The 16,057-nt window shown below is 33.6% G+C and overlaps 1 protein-coding gene across 1 annotated transcript in view; it reads left to right on the top strand.

Moving 5' to 3' along the window:
* The first annotated feature begins 620 nt into the window (after positions 1 to 620).
* Positions 621 to 16,057, top strand: part of LOC127691977 (adhesion G protein-coupled receptor B3-like) — a 206,042-nt gene continuing 190,605 nt past the window's right edge. The window contains exons 1-3 of the mRNA XM_052191866.1: positions 621 to 720; positions 6,647 to 6,808; positions 13,014 to 13,178. Of these exons, the coding sequence (XP_052047826.1) occupies positions 621 to 720; positions 6,647 to 6,808; positions 13,014 to 13,178 (427 nt within the window). The remainder of the gene's footprint in view (positions 721 to 6,646; positions 6,809 to 13,013; positions 13,179 to 16,057) is intronic.

Raw genomic sequence — 16,057 nt, 5'->3', positions numbered from 1 at the left:
ATTTTAAAATGAAAACATTGCTTTAACATTGTAGTTAGGGAGAGAAAGGAATTAGTTAAATCAGGGAAGGTCAGAATCAAAATTACTAAGGCTACCAATTTTTTGTGCGCTCTGAGGCACACCAAGCCTGCCTCACCTTTGGATGAAAAAAATATCATCCAATCTTGAAATTCATGCCATAGAAAGTCAGATTACAGAGCTGGGCTGGAGATCTTGTGGGGGTAAAATAATATTAGGCAATAGGCAGCAGACACCCATTCAGGATTCCCTCAGGAACAATAGTTAACAGTGTGGTTGCATTTTTTCCTTCAGATATAAAGCTTCAGGTTATTTTCACAGAAGAGTAAAATAAATTCTGTTTCTTGAGTTGACTTTACATCGGCTGTATTATTTACTGACTGTTATTATTATTTCTTGAGAGCTGTTCACAATTGCAGGTTTCCTAGATGAAGTGTAGACATAGTCCAAGCAGATCACCCTAGAAAAGTGAGAATTGTGTATTTAACCATAACTTGTAGGTCTGGGTAGGAACATATTGCATGGGACAGTGTTGTAATGTGTGAGAAATGTCTACACGCAGGCTTTCATATACCTTTATTCTGTCTTTAGAATTTGGAATGATGGGAGATCATACAATTAAAAGTCAGCGACCTCGATCTGTCCATGAGAAAAGGGTCCCTCAGGAGCAAGCTGATGCTGCTAAATTTATGGCACAAACTGGTAATACGTTAGTTACATTTTTCTATTTATTGCTGTTAATTTAATGAAACCACTGCATGTTTTCATGATCCTTTGCTGCACATTTGTCCGTTTTTGGAGCTGATATTTTTTTTGAGCCATTTTTTGTCACCAGTTAAAGTCCATAAATAAAGTAGCTGTGAATGAAAAATTTGCAGAAAAAAATATGTGTAATACACACTTTGCTGTTTTGGTATGGGATATTTTAGAATTTACATATTATTACCTTATGTTAATTAACCACTAAATTGTATCATTACAATTTTAAAGGAAAGCAATAAAGTGACATTTTCAAGAATTATTGGATTTGGAATTTTCAAGAACTATAATTTAAATAGGATTCAGATGATGAAATTCAACATAACATAACTTGATATATTAAATGTTCTTCCAAATGTCATATCCTTTATAAATATTGCTTGATTGATAAAATATATAGAAATTAGACTATACGTTAATATGTGATTTGAAATTAAATTTATTGCAGAAGATAAATAGTAAAAAATTGACCATCTAAATAAATATCAACAAAAATGGCTTTCTAGCTTATAAAATTCTTCAATCCTACATCAATCATTGTACATTTAAACCTCTCTACAAATTTGAATGCAGCTGAAATGTGTGTTATTTGGCATAGTTTTTAAAATTCATAAATATTTGTGAATAGATATGTAAATGTAGAATTTATGCTTTAATAACCTATAGAGTTTGACAAATTACAGTAGGTCTAATTTTGCTGCTCAGTAAATGGTGCAGAACTCTGCCCAGAGAGGCATGGGGCCTCTCCCAGTTGGAGATGTTTAACGTTGTATTACAAACATGGGCAACATTTACATTTCTTTTTCAAAACTGAAAACTACGTTTATATGTTTTTTTTTTCAGAATGTTATGCATTCCAATCTTGCTCATTTGAGCTTCAGCAGAAAACCACAAATATATGGCCAGATGTCTGGCATGATATTCAGACTGATTTTAATTAAGTTGTGTAAAAGAATGGTTGTTTCCTTCAGTTCATGTCTTTGTGGTATTGTTTGTTTAGAACCTGAACTGACTGCTTAGAAGTTCAGATACTGATATTGAGTTGCATTCTTGGTATTAGATGAGAGATATAGTTTAATATATTAATTATGACTTGACTTCTGTGAGCACAATATATAGAATAAACTCTATAAGTGTAAGCTATAAGTTTTAGAAAAATCATCTCTAGGGCCACATCCAGAAATGAAAAGAACTTGCTTTTCTGGGTTGCTTTTGGGATGCCTTATTTAAGAGAAGATTTGTGTTGTAACCAGTTGCTTATTAAAATCCAAAACATATTATAGTGCTCAAATGAGTTTCCAAATTTCTAAGTGTATTTTGTATGAGACCCAGAAGTAAATAATTGAAGCACCGAGCAAAGATTCAGGGATTCCAGTTCTCAAGGGAGAGATAAAACTGGGATGACTACTCAGTCCCTTAAGCATCTCCCTATCAGGACACCTGTGCCTATGAGAAATGCGTCTGATTTTTATACAGAAGACATAGCAAATACTGCTTTACTGTACTTCCTAAAGTTTGTCACCAAGGGGAAGTGAAATGGAGAACCATAGGTTTAAATTTCCATTGATCTAGTAACATTAGTTTATGAATTCATTACTATAAAATTTAATCCAGTATTTGTTTAAATACAGCTTTTTAATGTTTGTGAGCATTTTTCTGTCCAAATATTTTAACAACTTTAAATAGCAAAAGATATTGTTTTGTTAAAAGAGGAATTGATAATCATGGTTTTTACATTTATTTCTGATTTTCCAGTCATTCTCTTTTTCTACACAGTGTATTTTTTTCACTAACAATTGACTTGGTAAGTAAAGAACATACTGAACAAATAGATTTGTGACCAACGTTAAACATGTTGTTAGAAATACAGGAAGGGTATAAAAAAATTAAGGGTATAAAAACTACAACTATTGATTGATGCCTGAATTTATGAAAAACAGGGTTCATAAATTCATGTTAAAGCATTATATATGAAAACATAAAAAGTGCATTGTACTTACTTTAATATTAAATTATCATGTTGAACTAAGAGAAGAAATGTATTACATTAAGATTTTTTTATGATTTATGACTCAATACTAAGTACTTATAAAGCTAAAACAGATTTTTCTTAACTATTTAGTTTCTTTTGATGTTCACATAGGCTAAATTAATGGAAGCACCAAATGACATTTTATAAAATGAAGTTTTATTGTCTGTTTCTCAAATCAAGGTATTAATATTATGTGTAAACAGCCATGAAATTTTGCTAAGCATAATTTGAGAACAAAAAATGTTATAATGGAGAAACATTCAATAAAAAATTATAAAATTCCATGATATTGTTATATTGATCAGGGGGAAAGACATCAGAAGCTCCCACACATTATGTCTTCTCAAATAAGTGAAGTGGCTTCTACAATCGGTAGAGTCAGTAAATGTTTTCACTTTAAAATAAGCTTTACTACACAGAGACAAAAGGAGTGGATAGTTTTAAATGATATTTTTATGAGACAGTAGTTTTTTTACCAAGATAACTAGAGTATTCTTACTAGTGCTAGTAACTGAGGCAAAGGCTGAACATTAACTAGGTTGCTGTCAAAGCCTGAGAAAGGGGTGGAGTTCGCTGGTTAAGAGCTATCACTGCTTCTGAAGCACTCCCATGCTAAGTTCCTAGAATTCACACAGAGGCTCACAATCATCTGTGAACTTCAACTCTATGGCATCCAACACCCTTTCTGGCCTCTATTGGCACTGCAGAAACATAGTACCCATCACATGTACACCCAAACTGTCTCATGCATACTAAAATAGAGTAGAATAAAAACCTAAATTGTACATCCATGTTTATAGTTAAGGAACATGAAATAAGATAATAAAACACGTCTATTTTAGGAATACACACAAGCACTTGCCAGTAAACTGTAATAAGAAATCTTAATGGTTCTCACTATTTAACAACATAGGCATGAAGTAAATTTTTGAACAGTTTTTGATCACTTATTACATGAGAAAACTTGTCTGTATTGGGAATATTTTATATGTGATCTAATATGGGAATATAACATTAAATGAGTTACTAATTTCATGACTTTAACATATTAGCAAAAAATTATATTAATATCTTGTTCATAATTTTAAATTCTCCTTCCCACATGATCTCATTAAATTAGCTTTTGAGGAAGGGAACTTGCTTAGGAGTTTCAAAAAAAATAAATGAAGTTTTTCAAGGCCCCAGAGGCAATATATAGTTGATCACAATAGTGTTCACGATTCCTTTTTTGCTTTGCTTCAGAATAAAGAGCCTTAATATGGCCTTCTCTAGAGAAGTTTTCTACATGAACTTTGGCATGTCTTTTAAATTACACATGGACTAGATCATTTTGCACTATCTCCAAAGACACACAGACAGAAAAGGTTGCTCAGTTTATACTATCCTCTTTCAGTATCATTAAAATACTTCTCTTATAAAGCATATTAACTCATTCTAACACAACTCAGTTGAGCTTTACTACATAATGCTCATACCTTAGGAAAAGGGAAAAATAAAATAAAAACTGCAGAGAAAATACCATTTGATATAAAACAAGATCAAGTTGACGGTTAGACCATTTTTAGTGGCAAATTTTGATTTTTAAATATAAAATAAAAATGAAGTCTTAGGTGCTTAATTTTATTTAATTTCTCATCTTCAAAATGAACTGTGAGAAGGCTAGCTCTGGGCATTCATTATGGATGTCTTAGGACCTGGCACCATTGCTAATGTGTTCAGTGTCGTGCAGAATCATAGATGTAGAGACAATGAGATTTTCAAGCACCCGTACAAGCCTGCATTAAATTGGGCCTTGTTATTAATCCACTGCTAGGTTAAAAAAACAAAACAAAACAAAACAAATGTCTATCTTGACAATGCAAAAGAAAAAGAAAAACCATGATTGTGGAAAATAGAACTAACTTTATTCATAATCTTTGTCATTTCACCTACAGAATTCACATTGTTCTTAACTGTTTAGCTTATATTTAATAACCTGGGGCCATGGCATTTATTCTCAGTCACATTGCAAGGAGGTTGGCATGTCATTAAGTGCACATTTCCCCTAATCTAAACTTAATGTTTTCATTACTAATTATGCTTACATATATATACAAATATATATAGATGGTGTTAACAATCATCATACTATTCAGGTCACAAACATGACTTTTATTTTGCTAAATTCTTATTCAATATAATAGGGCAAATTACGAGATGTAACTTCCAACACTAAACAGACATCCATGTAGATAATTCTGAAATAAGTTATGTATAAACATATAAAGGTGAAAATACTGAAGTAGTCAAGAGTGATCTATTACTGTACCTCCATGATAAATGCCACTGTCAATATTTAAAGGAAGTCCAGATTAATTTGAGCTGTCATCTAAATTACCAGCATGTGTCCTTCTGATAACCAGGGATCAGTAATTTGTTATCTATGCCTCTGCCTTCACAATGTTAGTCCAGTACAATAGCATATTCCTCATAATCTTGCTAAAAGAATTCCAATAGAACAGTTTGTCTCTGCAAACTAGTTGTTCTGAAATTTCATGAAAATAAGATATCAGAGTATAAAATCAACATTCGCATCCAATAGGCTTTCTATCAGTGGGTTCATTTTTAGAGTACATTTACCTCTGAAGGCTATCTTACCTAATGTTTGATACAAATTGACTCTTTTGCCACACAACCAGTTTGTAGATCAGGTGTGTCAATTAGCACTTAATATCCTTTCTAAATCATTGAGTAACCCTCCAAAACAAGACAGACAAATGAACTGTCATTTTTGTCCCCGGAATTAAATTGCTAAGAGTTATTCTAGACAGAATATGTGATGAAGAGATATATTGTTCCTTGCGCTGTATAATTAGTGAGACAAAGTGCTGAGAAACCCCTCCAGTGTAAAACATTTTGACAACCATATGCATACTTACCTTAAATACACACTACTAACCGGGTATGACTCAACTGGAATTTGGTGCAAAACAATGGAAAATTTTCAAGTCAGGTTTTAGGATCCAACCTGGAAATGATACCAGGATATTCGAAGACCATCCCAGAAGTTTTAAAAATTGATGATTCCTATCTCTTTATGGCATGGCTTTTAGAAGAGAAAACTAGGCATCATTCAATATGACACCAAGCACCAGTAAGTTTATGAAACCCAACATTAATTGGCTTCTTAGGGCCCTGTTTTGTAGCAAATTTAGTTCTATGTTCAGTTACTAGAAATGATAAACTTTCATTCACTTGAAGTAGAAAAATAAAACTTCTTCAGATCAGATGTGAAATGATGAGCAGAGAGATATTAATAAATTACCACAAAGTAAATATCTATTATAGATTGAAAAGGTAGGAAATCCGTTTGGAATAACTTGTCTGCATACACAGTAGTTCGGACGCACTCAGTCTTTAGCAATAGGACGTATATTTAAGACAAAAAAAAAAAAAAACGACAAGAACATAGCAATGCATCCCTGCTCGCCAAAGCCACAGCCTATAGAAACACATTCTGATTCTTTTGGCATCAAATACATCACTCTTCATAGGCTTGAGGAAAACTCCTTCAACAATTATTTTTACTGAAGACAATTTCTTCCTTCACAGTGTTGATAGCAAAGTGGACTTTGTAAAGGACATTTTGCTAACATGGTCATGACAAACAGTCATGGTATTGGCATCGTATACATCCCTCTAAATTCATTTTCCTATGAAATGTTTTGTACTTTTGGATTCACTGTCATAGCTTTACATTTAAATTATTTATGCATGCCATGCTCTCAGTTTGACAGGATGCTTACGAGATGACTAATCAAGACAGTATTTCACGTTTATTTGTTGTCTTGCATGCAGGTGAATCTGGTGTGGAAGAGTGGTCCCAGTGGAGCACATGCTCAGTTACTTGTGGTCAAGGGTCGCAGGTGCGAACCAGAACTTGTGTATCACCTTACGGGACACACTGCAGCGGCCCATTAAGAGAATCAAGGGTTTGCAATAACACTGCCCTCTGTCCAGGTAGTGTTAGCAGCAACTACGACTGTGGATGTTTTGAATTGTGTCATGCTACGCATTTGGAACAATTTGTTATTTTCCTATGAACTGGATATAGGCGTTTTCATTAGAGTCTATAAGTGTAATTCTTCTCAACTGTGATGTGTGATCTCTGTATGTGATCATTTTTGCTTTCTGAGCAGTCAGGGTGTTAAATGACTATCTCCCTGCTGCAAATATGGTTGAAATGTGTGTACCTATTTCAAAGAGTATAATCATTCTGTTTTCTTGCATTTTAAGGTGGTAAGAATATCCAAATGCATATATGAGAAAAAATACAAATTTTAAGCATAGTAAAATATGACATGTAATCATTCCATGACTGACATAGTTTGTCAGTCAGCAATCCTACCATTCATCTGGACATATTCGAAGAAACAAAGTGTAGTAGACCTAAAAATGATCTTATGTTTTACTTCATAAAATACCTTGAAGTGATTCTTCTCATCACAGCCATATACTGCTTTAAAGGCTAGAGAGGGAATTGGTTCAGGTGAAATATATGTTGCATCCAAAAAAAATGTGTTATTTAATGATGTGCCAGATTTTGTTTCACTATCTCAAACCAATGAGAATTTTATTTGAATCAGTCTCAAAGCAAAGCATTTAGGTTGTGTCCCATCCTTTGATGGATGGGTGATATAAGTTATATATAAGTGCAGCAGAAGATGATACTAGGCTCACATGTAGAGAGTCTTTGCAGAAGTGTCTGAAAGGGAGATGTTCTAGAGAAAGTTCTTATCATTGTAGTAGACCCTGCAACCTTCAAGTCATGCCTAAGTGTTTCCTAGGGGGTCTCTATTTCCAGAGATAACTGGTTCTGCAATTGATAAAAATAAGACTGAGAGACCTGGCGGAGTGGTCAGGAGTCATGTCAATTTCTAAACAGGCAAATGTAATAATCATAAGAAATTTGGGAGGTAGCTGTTATTTAGTCACTGAACGGCTTCAGAGTTTTACTTCTGGTGATCTGGTTGACTGCTTCATGAATCTACTCAACGCTCCTGAGTTGTGAGCTCAAAATGGTTTCCATGAACAATTTTATGTTATGAGGGTTTTTAAAAATAATCCAATAAATAAATAAATAAATTCATTAATAATAAACAAAGAAAAAACAAAGCAATACAAATAACAAATGATCCTTGAGGAAAGAGAATGGAAGGAAATAGCAGGGGGCATTGTGGGAAGGATGTAATGAGGTATGAGAAACCTTTGTGTCATAATTGAGAAACAGAAAATCAACAGAGGAAGGCATAGTTAGATTAAGACTGTGCAGGGAAGGAAGACCCAATTATTAATAAAAGAGCAATAATTGCTACTGAAAGTAGCTAGACATCAGTTAGGACTGCATTAACCCAGAAAGCATATGGGATGAAAAATAATATGGTTCAAAGAGGAAAAAAAATCATGTAAGCCAGTTATGGAACACTAAAGATGACAAAGTCTAAATGCAGGAATTGCAGACCTAGCACGTATCAACAACATGAGATGAAAAAAATCAAAAGAAGATATAGAGAGACAGAGGGTTGGAGTGTCATAGTGAAACCCACAGATCTCAAACATTATGCTGTGGACCTTTATTTGCATAGGAATAGACTAGGTCTTCTGGGCGAATACTTAACCAGAAAGCCAAACCACAGTATTTACATAATGATTTACAGCATCCTGTCCTCATCAATCAAAACAGTATCTGTAGAGGGGTCTGAGTCAATGGATATATAAATTTGTCTTATAATATGTAGCTCCCATCAACATCATTTACCACAACAAGAATAGTGTCTAATGGCAAACATAATGTCAGGTGGGAATGTGATTGGTCTCCAGGGTGCCGTCCACCAACTTCCATTCACAGCCGCCAGTTACGTAAAGTATAGGGTGACATATGGAAGTCTTCCTCCTCTCTCAGAGGAGGATGACTAAGCCATTGACTGGGAATACTGAACATCTGTGGGAGGATCCTAACCCCCCACATGTAGAATGGCTAAATTCCTTCTCCCTGTTTCTCATATGAAGTAAACTGTGTAATAACTCATTGGACAGCTCTGTTGATTTCTTAAATATCTTCCTCTTACTATGTGTAAGAATATAAACAGTTGCAAGTCTCTCTTTTAACCTCATGTACATAAAATATTTGTCTATCAAAATTTTGGTTGAGTATTTCTCACAAGAGAAGTATAACATTGTTATACTTTAGTTTGTTAAATTCAGGGTTTTTTAATTTTTATAAATGCTAGAGACAAGCTTCATTATTTTAAAATGTCAAATAACTAAATGGTTATAGGAAATAGGATTTTCTTTCATACACTGTTTTTTTTCCATGTATTGGTAAATGTTATTGTTAATATGATATATCATGAAAGCAATACGAATGAAAACTAAACTCTTTAAATGGTTTAAAATTAAGTATTTGAATCAATATAAACATCTATCTAAAGTAATGAATTCTCCTTAAATCTGCTCACAAAACAATCTCTCATGTGTCATGCTTAGAGAACTTAAAATTTATTTTTGCTATTTTATCGATGAACATGGGACAAGAAGGGACAAATTGACTAGTAAGTTAACCCTCTATAAAATATATGGCAGCAGAGAACCGAGGCTAATTTGTATCATGAAAGAGGCACATTCGTATTACAAATGGATTACTTTCATTATCCATATATTTTTCTTTTATTCAGATTCCCTAATACAGAATCACACTGGGCCTTTTGCACATTTTTTGATTTAACATTACTTTTTATTTGGCAGGTTTTTTTGATTGTCCATTCCCAACCCCCCCCCCCCAGAGGAGAAACATCTGGAATTTTCTTAAAGTAAACTGGGAAAGGTAGAGAGTAGCATTTGGTTATGTAGTTACTGTCCCAGCTGAGTTCCAGGGCTCCGTTCCACTCCAGGGTTCTCAACCTCCGTTGACTGAACACAACACTTCAAGCCTGATAAATCAGTGTTCCCTGAGAACCACGCGGCTCATCTGAGTGCTTACCAGCCTCTGTGACTTCTACCCAGTCGATGCCAGTAGCCCTTTATTTCCTTACACACTGATAAAATGCAAACTCTCTGCAGATATCAACCATGTCCCTTGGGCTGAGTTACCTCCAGTTGATAATCACTCATCTGTACTTAATGGAGATGAATCTGTAAATGTTAATATAGGTTTACAAAATGATTTGGAATTTATTTTCATGAATGTTGGAGTTATCATATTCACTTATTTCCAAAGTAAAACTCTTAGACTTAAAAGGATCATTTTATATATAATGCAAACTAAATCGTATGTTTATTTCAAGACCTGGTGGTAATGTTTGTGTATTGTATATATTTTATGTTCTCTTTGGTTTACACCACGTAGAGATATGAAAGTATATCTGGTACCAAATATTAGGAAGAAAACTGCAAAAAATGGATGAAATTGATGCCCATTAAATTGCTTTGTTAGTACTATTTCTCAGATTTACTAGATAATCCTTAAATTTTCATATTTTACTGTAAAATGAACAAATTTATATAAAAATTCATATTAAACTGAAAACTTGATCTCAAAAAATATGAACAGCCTCTCTAATATAATTATTTTTAGAATCTACAACCATGGTATAGCATGTGCTCTAATTTTCTACCAACACAAATCTCTAAAATGACAAACTACTAATGATTTCTTGTCCCATATAGAAATTAGCATCTGAAGTGATATAACCAGAGTCACAAAACTACACTGTATAACAGTAAAGACTGTGAAAATGGCTAAGAAGCATTAATTTTCTGATTCTAGTATCATGATTTAACTAAGCTGCTAAATTCCTTGTAATGATTTATGGGTCACAAGTATATACATGGATATATATATTTAATGTTTTCTAGCATTGTGCTGTGCACATTGAGTAATATAGTAATTTGATAAAAAAAATCATACAATGTCATCAATACTCTATATACTAGAGCAGTTTATCATTAAATTGAAAAGTCTTGTGATTGAAAACAAATGCAAAAATAAGATAAAAACATATAATTAAAAAAGTAAAATATGTTCATATATTTTTTCTTAGTGAATTTCATCCTAGATTGGATCATGCAATGCTATTAATACTCTACACACTAGAGCAGTTTATCATTAAATTTAAGTCTGGTAATTGAAAATAAATGCAAAAAACAGATTAAAACATATAATTAAAAAAATAAAATATGTTCATAAATTTTTCTTAAGAATTTCATCCTAGATTGGTGTTTACAAACATATATGGACATACATGCATGCATCTATTTAAAAACTAAATAACGTTTATCTGTACATAACTAAATACAGATATTGGATATTCTCTTATCAATGGATACTAATTAGCTTTGGGTTTTCCAGATTGCCATGAGATATATAAATAAATATAGATAGATAAATAGATAGATAGATAGGCAGACAGACAGATAGATAATTGTATTATTTTTTCTACTCTCTGATATTTCTATATATTATTTTAAAAAGACTTCCTAATGACTTTCATAGAATCATTAAATGACTTTTGCTGATAATATTCTAATTAGGTTGCTCTTTTCAATGTTCAAGCACATTTTTACAACTTACTGCAGTAAGTCAGTAACCTGAGTAGAAGGAAATGATTTACCTAAATGTTAAGGCATGCCATTTTTTGTGGAATTCTTTTGAAATTTAGTCATAAATCATTTAAATTACCATGTGAAATTGTGTACTAAAATGTACTTGTGTTTTGATGTGTATGTGCATACATTGTGGCACAATTCAACATAACGTACCTTGTAAAACTATGTAATATTCTGTAAAGACCCAGAAAGAGCAGATGTTAAGTACTCTCACCACAACACTGATAAGAACCTGTGGTAATGCACTGGGGATTAGCTGCATTTCAGCGTAAATGAAATGCGTGACCAACATATAGATGAAGAAAGTGCTAGAAATATATTTACTTAGAAATTACCAATGACATTTTATGTCGACTTACGCTTTGAGGATCCAGCAGGAGGAGGAAGGTTAACCTCTCTCTCTTTCTCCTGTGGATCAGTCCTGCTTCACTCCTCCCAGGAGTGACCTTAACTATCTGGACTCACAGCTTTCCCAGTGTTATAAGGTAGACAGAGCTTTAGCATTCAGAGAGTCCATTCTCAACAGAGCCATTTCTCCTGGGTTCTTTGTACTCGCTTTATTTGCAAGGTGATACACTGTTGCTAATAAGCAGAGTGAGAATAGTCATTCAACATTCAGAAAGGGATTTAACCTCTGAGGTTCAGTGAGCTTTTGTAAGATATACCAATACTTATTTATATCACATTCAACACCTTTTATGAAGAAACATATACTGTTGTTTCCAATAAAGTATGAATAATAGATAGTGAGATATTTGAAGTACTGATATGTCCATGGTTACTTTAATTCTGTGTTTGTATCATTTGGTTTTTATTCTTGTTGCTATTTTAGAAATATAATTAGGAGAGTTTCCAGTTCCATCCAAGTAGCAGAGGAGGAAGATCATTTTATAGCTCCATGGCTTTTAAAGTGATCTCGGAGCTCACCTTGAAATGTGGAAGGGAAGGACCTCTGGGGGTAGATATAGTGGTTGAAACAACCTCCTACTCAGAAGATAATGAATGTTGTCCCAAATTTTTAGATGGAAAAATCGTTTTTTTAAAAAGTCAGCTTAAAATTATTTAAAATATACATAACTAATCTTCAGAAACTTTTTTTGTTGTTATTGTTCATTATCTCACACACAATTATTTCGGGAACTTTGCAGGTACTAGAATTAAATTGTTCCTTAGCTATTTAAATACAAATTTAGCTTTGAAAGTTCAGCCCTGTTATGAGAAATTTAATTTTCCTCATTCTTCATGGATGACCATGCTTTAAAAATAACTTAGAAATCTTTTATCAAGAGAAAGAAAGAAAGAATTTCAACTTAAAGAGGTGAAAGGGGGAATAGCTTAAAACATAATTCATTGGTAGAAGAAAAATACATCTAGTTTTATATTATTTTAATAAATTTTGAAATTAAATTTAAAAGCCTATGTCTCATCAGAGTTTTATTCAAAGCAGGTTTTCAAAACATCTTCACACTTTATTCGACTAATTGTTTTCTTAATGATACAGAAAGAAGTCCTTGCCGTTGGTTCTTGTCTCTGTGGCTGAAGTTTCTTTGCTTTATTCCAGTCCATGGAGTCTGGGAGGAATGGTCCCCTTGGAGCTTGTGTTCCTTCACATGTGGCCGAGGCCAAAGAACGCGAACCAGGTCATGCACACCTCCCCAGTACGGAGGACGGCCCTGTGAGGGACCCGAGACTCATCACAAGCCTTGTAATATTGCCCTCTGTCCAGGTAAGCATATTTGGCAATTGATGAAGTGTGCATTCATGTATTCCACACATTGTTCCTGGTGTGCATGGCCTCCATAAAACATAAAACTCTTTCTGAGCCTTGCTGGAAAGTGTTTCCTCTCATTCTTGTCTCTTATCTGAATGAAACAGGGTGATTTACCTGGTTCCTATGTTCGTAGTGATGTGACTTGACTTGTGTGGTACCAATTAATGTTCATCTTTCCTCTATAGCTCTATATGTATATGCTATTGTTTTAACATAATGTTTTATATGTAAAAAGTTATCTCTTGGGAAGGATAATAAAGAGTCTTCAAGTCTTGGGGTGAGTTCGGACATAACTTGCAAGACCTGATTTAGAGTTGTGTGTCACAGCTTTATTCCCTCATGCTCATTCAGCTCAGGAAGGGAATTTGTCATTGACCATATCAGAAAACTGTCTCTTTTTTGGAAGTATCATAGAACAGTTTGGATAGTCTTTCTTATTTATGCCATCTTACCATTTTCTTTCTGCCTAGTAATTCAGCTTACATCACCTAAGTTTGAGAACTCTGCCCACCATCCCAGAGTCATCAGGTCTTCATAATATTGCCAAATATCAAACAAATAGTTGCACAGAGGAGAAGAAATTCTGATCTCTGGTTTCAAGGAACTCACAATTTAAGGAATTATTGTATGTTTGTAAGTTAACAAATGATATCCTCTCCTAGGGAGCTGTAGACAAGACCATGAGTGGCAAGCAGCTAACCTGACGTTTGTTACAAACGTCAGTGTTTTAAACAAAATTCCCTCCTCTGCTCTTTGGAAGGTTTCCTTGGTAGATCAGTTCATAATCCATTCTTTATGAAAGCAACATGGTGGAACTCCTACAGATACATTTTTGTAAATATATTTTCCAACACAGATCCATTTTCTTCTCTGCTCTGAAATTCTCCTTCAAGTTCATGGACTATGGTACAAGGCAATCTTGTAATGTTCTAGAAATTTTAGGACAAGATGAAGATCATGACAGGAAGTCAGAAGAAAGTAATGGTGACCAGATATGAAATATAATGTATACATTTCAGAAATTTCCAAAGAATAAATAAAAATATTATCTGAAAGTTTTATATAGTTCCATGTCATTCACATACAATAATTTGAATACTGCCCCTTTCCTAAGACTTTTTCAAAGCTTATTCAATATTTTTTTTTTAGAATTATGGTCCATTTCATATTCTTTAAGTTGTTTGGGTCTGTCTTTGTATGCTTTAATTTATCAGAAGCTTTATCCTGTTATTTTTATTTGGGGGTTTAATTAAACAACAAATGATCCAAATTCCTGTATTGTATTTCAATTTGTTTACTCTACATGGGTACTCTTCTAGCTGTGGCTTTTCATTCTCATTTTTCATTCTGTATTAGAACTTTTCATATTATGTTTTTAAAATATATGATAAATTTAATGCAATCACTAGGAGGTCCCCTTAGAAATAACTGTTTATAGATTAAATTCAACCACTCCAATGATGAGCAAACCTTCTGTAGCATTCAACTATAAACAAGGCTTTGCCAAAAAAAGAATACATACTCCACAATTTCAAGAAATTAAGAAGATACACCTATAAATGTGGAAAATGTTGAATGAAGTACCCTACTGTCATTAAATGTTGTACAGTTTACTCTAGCATTTGTTATAATCTTGATGTCTGGGATGCCTTAGACATTATTTTAAGATACATAAATGTGATAGGAAATATACGAATATTAAAGTAAATGGTTACTATTACTGTATGTCTCCTTGACTTCTCCTGGGCTATGGTGCAGACCAGGTCAGAAGAAACATATAAAACAACAAATTGCATTGGTCCTCAAGACTTTATTACTTAACATGTGAGTTGCAGTAGTGTATGGCAATACAATTCAGTGAAATTCTATAAGAAAAGAATTTCACACTGTTTTTTTTTTTTAAAAAAAAATGTTTCTAAACTTTTTAAGGTACTCTGAGTGACATATATTATCCATCAAATAATGAAATTATTTTCACTTATGCTGTTTTTTATACAACTACATATAGTTAATACCCCATCAACTGCTTTTCTAAGGAGATATCCAGTTTCACTTCTTTTGAAGGTGGAAAGCCCTCTGATTCACATCTAAACAAAGAGGGAGGAAAGGAAGGAAAGGGTAGATGTGCATTACTACTTTAGTTGTTACTGTTAGTTTCTGTCCCCGTGATGAGATGCCGTGACAGAAGCAACTTAAAGGAGAAGGGTTTGTTCTAGCTCACAGTCCAAGGTGCCACCCAACATGGTCAGGAAGGCAAGGTACCAGGGCTTTAAAGCATCTGGTTGAATTGCATCTTGTCAAGAAGCAGAGCGTAGTAAATGAGTGCTTGATAATTCTCAGATTGCTTCTCCACTTGATACAGTCTGGGATTCCCAGACCACAAAATCATCCTGACAATAATTAAGGTGGGCCTTCCCACATCAATTACTGCAATCAAGATAACCCTGCAGGGACATACTCAAAAGCTACTCTTAATCATTCCCAGTTATACCCCGAGGCTATGCTCCCAGGTAATTGCACATTCCACATTCCTGTTAAGTTGACAATTAACATCATCACCCTTGCTACATTAATGCCTTGTCTGAGAACTTGGGCTGCTGTTTATGGGGATAGAAGAGTAGGGCAGCAGTGGGAATCAGCTTGTTTAGAGTTATTATGGAAGGGTATGTGGATAGATATCCTTAGTGCTTAATTGTCTTTATGGTCTGTCTTTCTCACCTAAGCCAATATAAAACACAGTCTAAGCCAAATTGTCTTGGTTGCTGTTTTTCCTGAAATTAAACAAATTATGATATGTATGTATGTGTATGTATGTGTGTATGTATATACATATA

Source organism: Apodemus sylvaticus, chromosome 9 (assembly GCF_947179515.1).
Source record: "Apodemus sylvaticus chromosome 9, mApoSyl1.1, whole genome shotgun sequence".
In the NCBI taxonomy this organism is placed as follows: Eukaryota; Metazoa; Chordata; class Mammalia; order Rodentia; family Muridae; genus Apodemus; species Apodemus sylvaticus.
The sequence above is the reverse complement of the archived record's forward strand: the minus strand, read 5'-3'. Positions and strand labels throughout refer to the sequence as shown.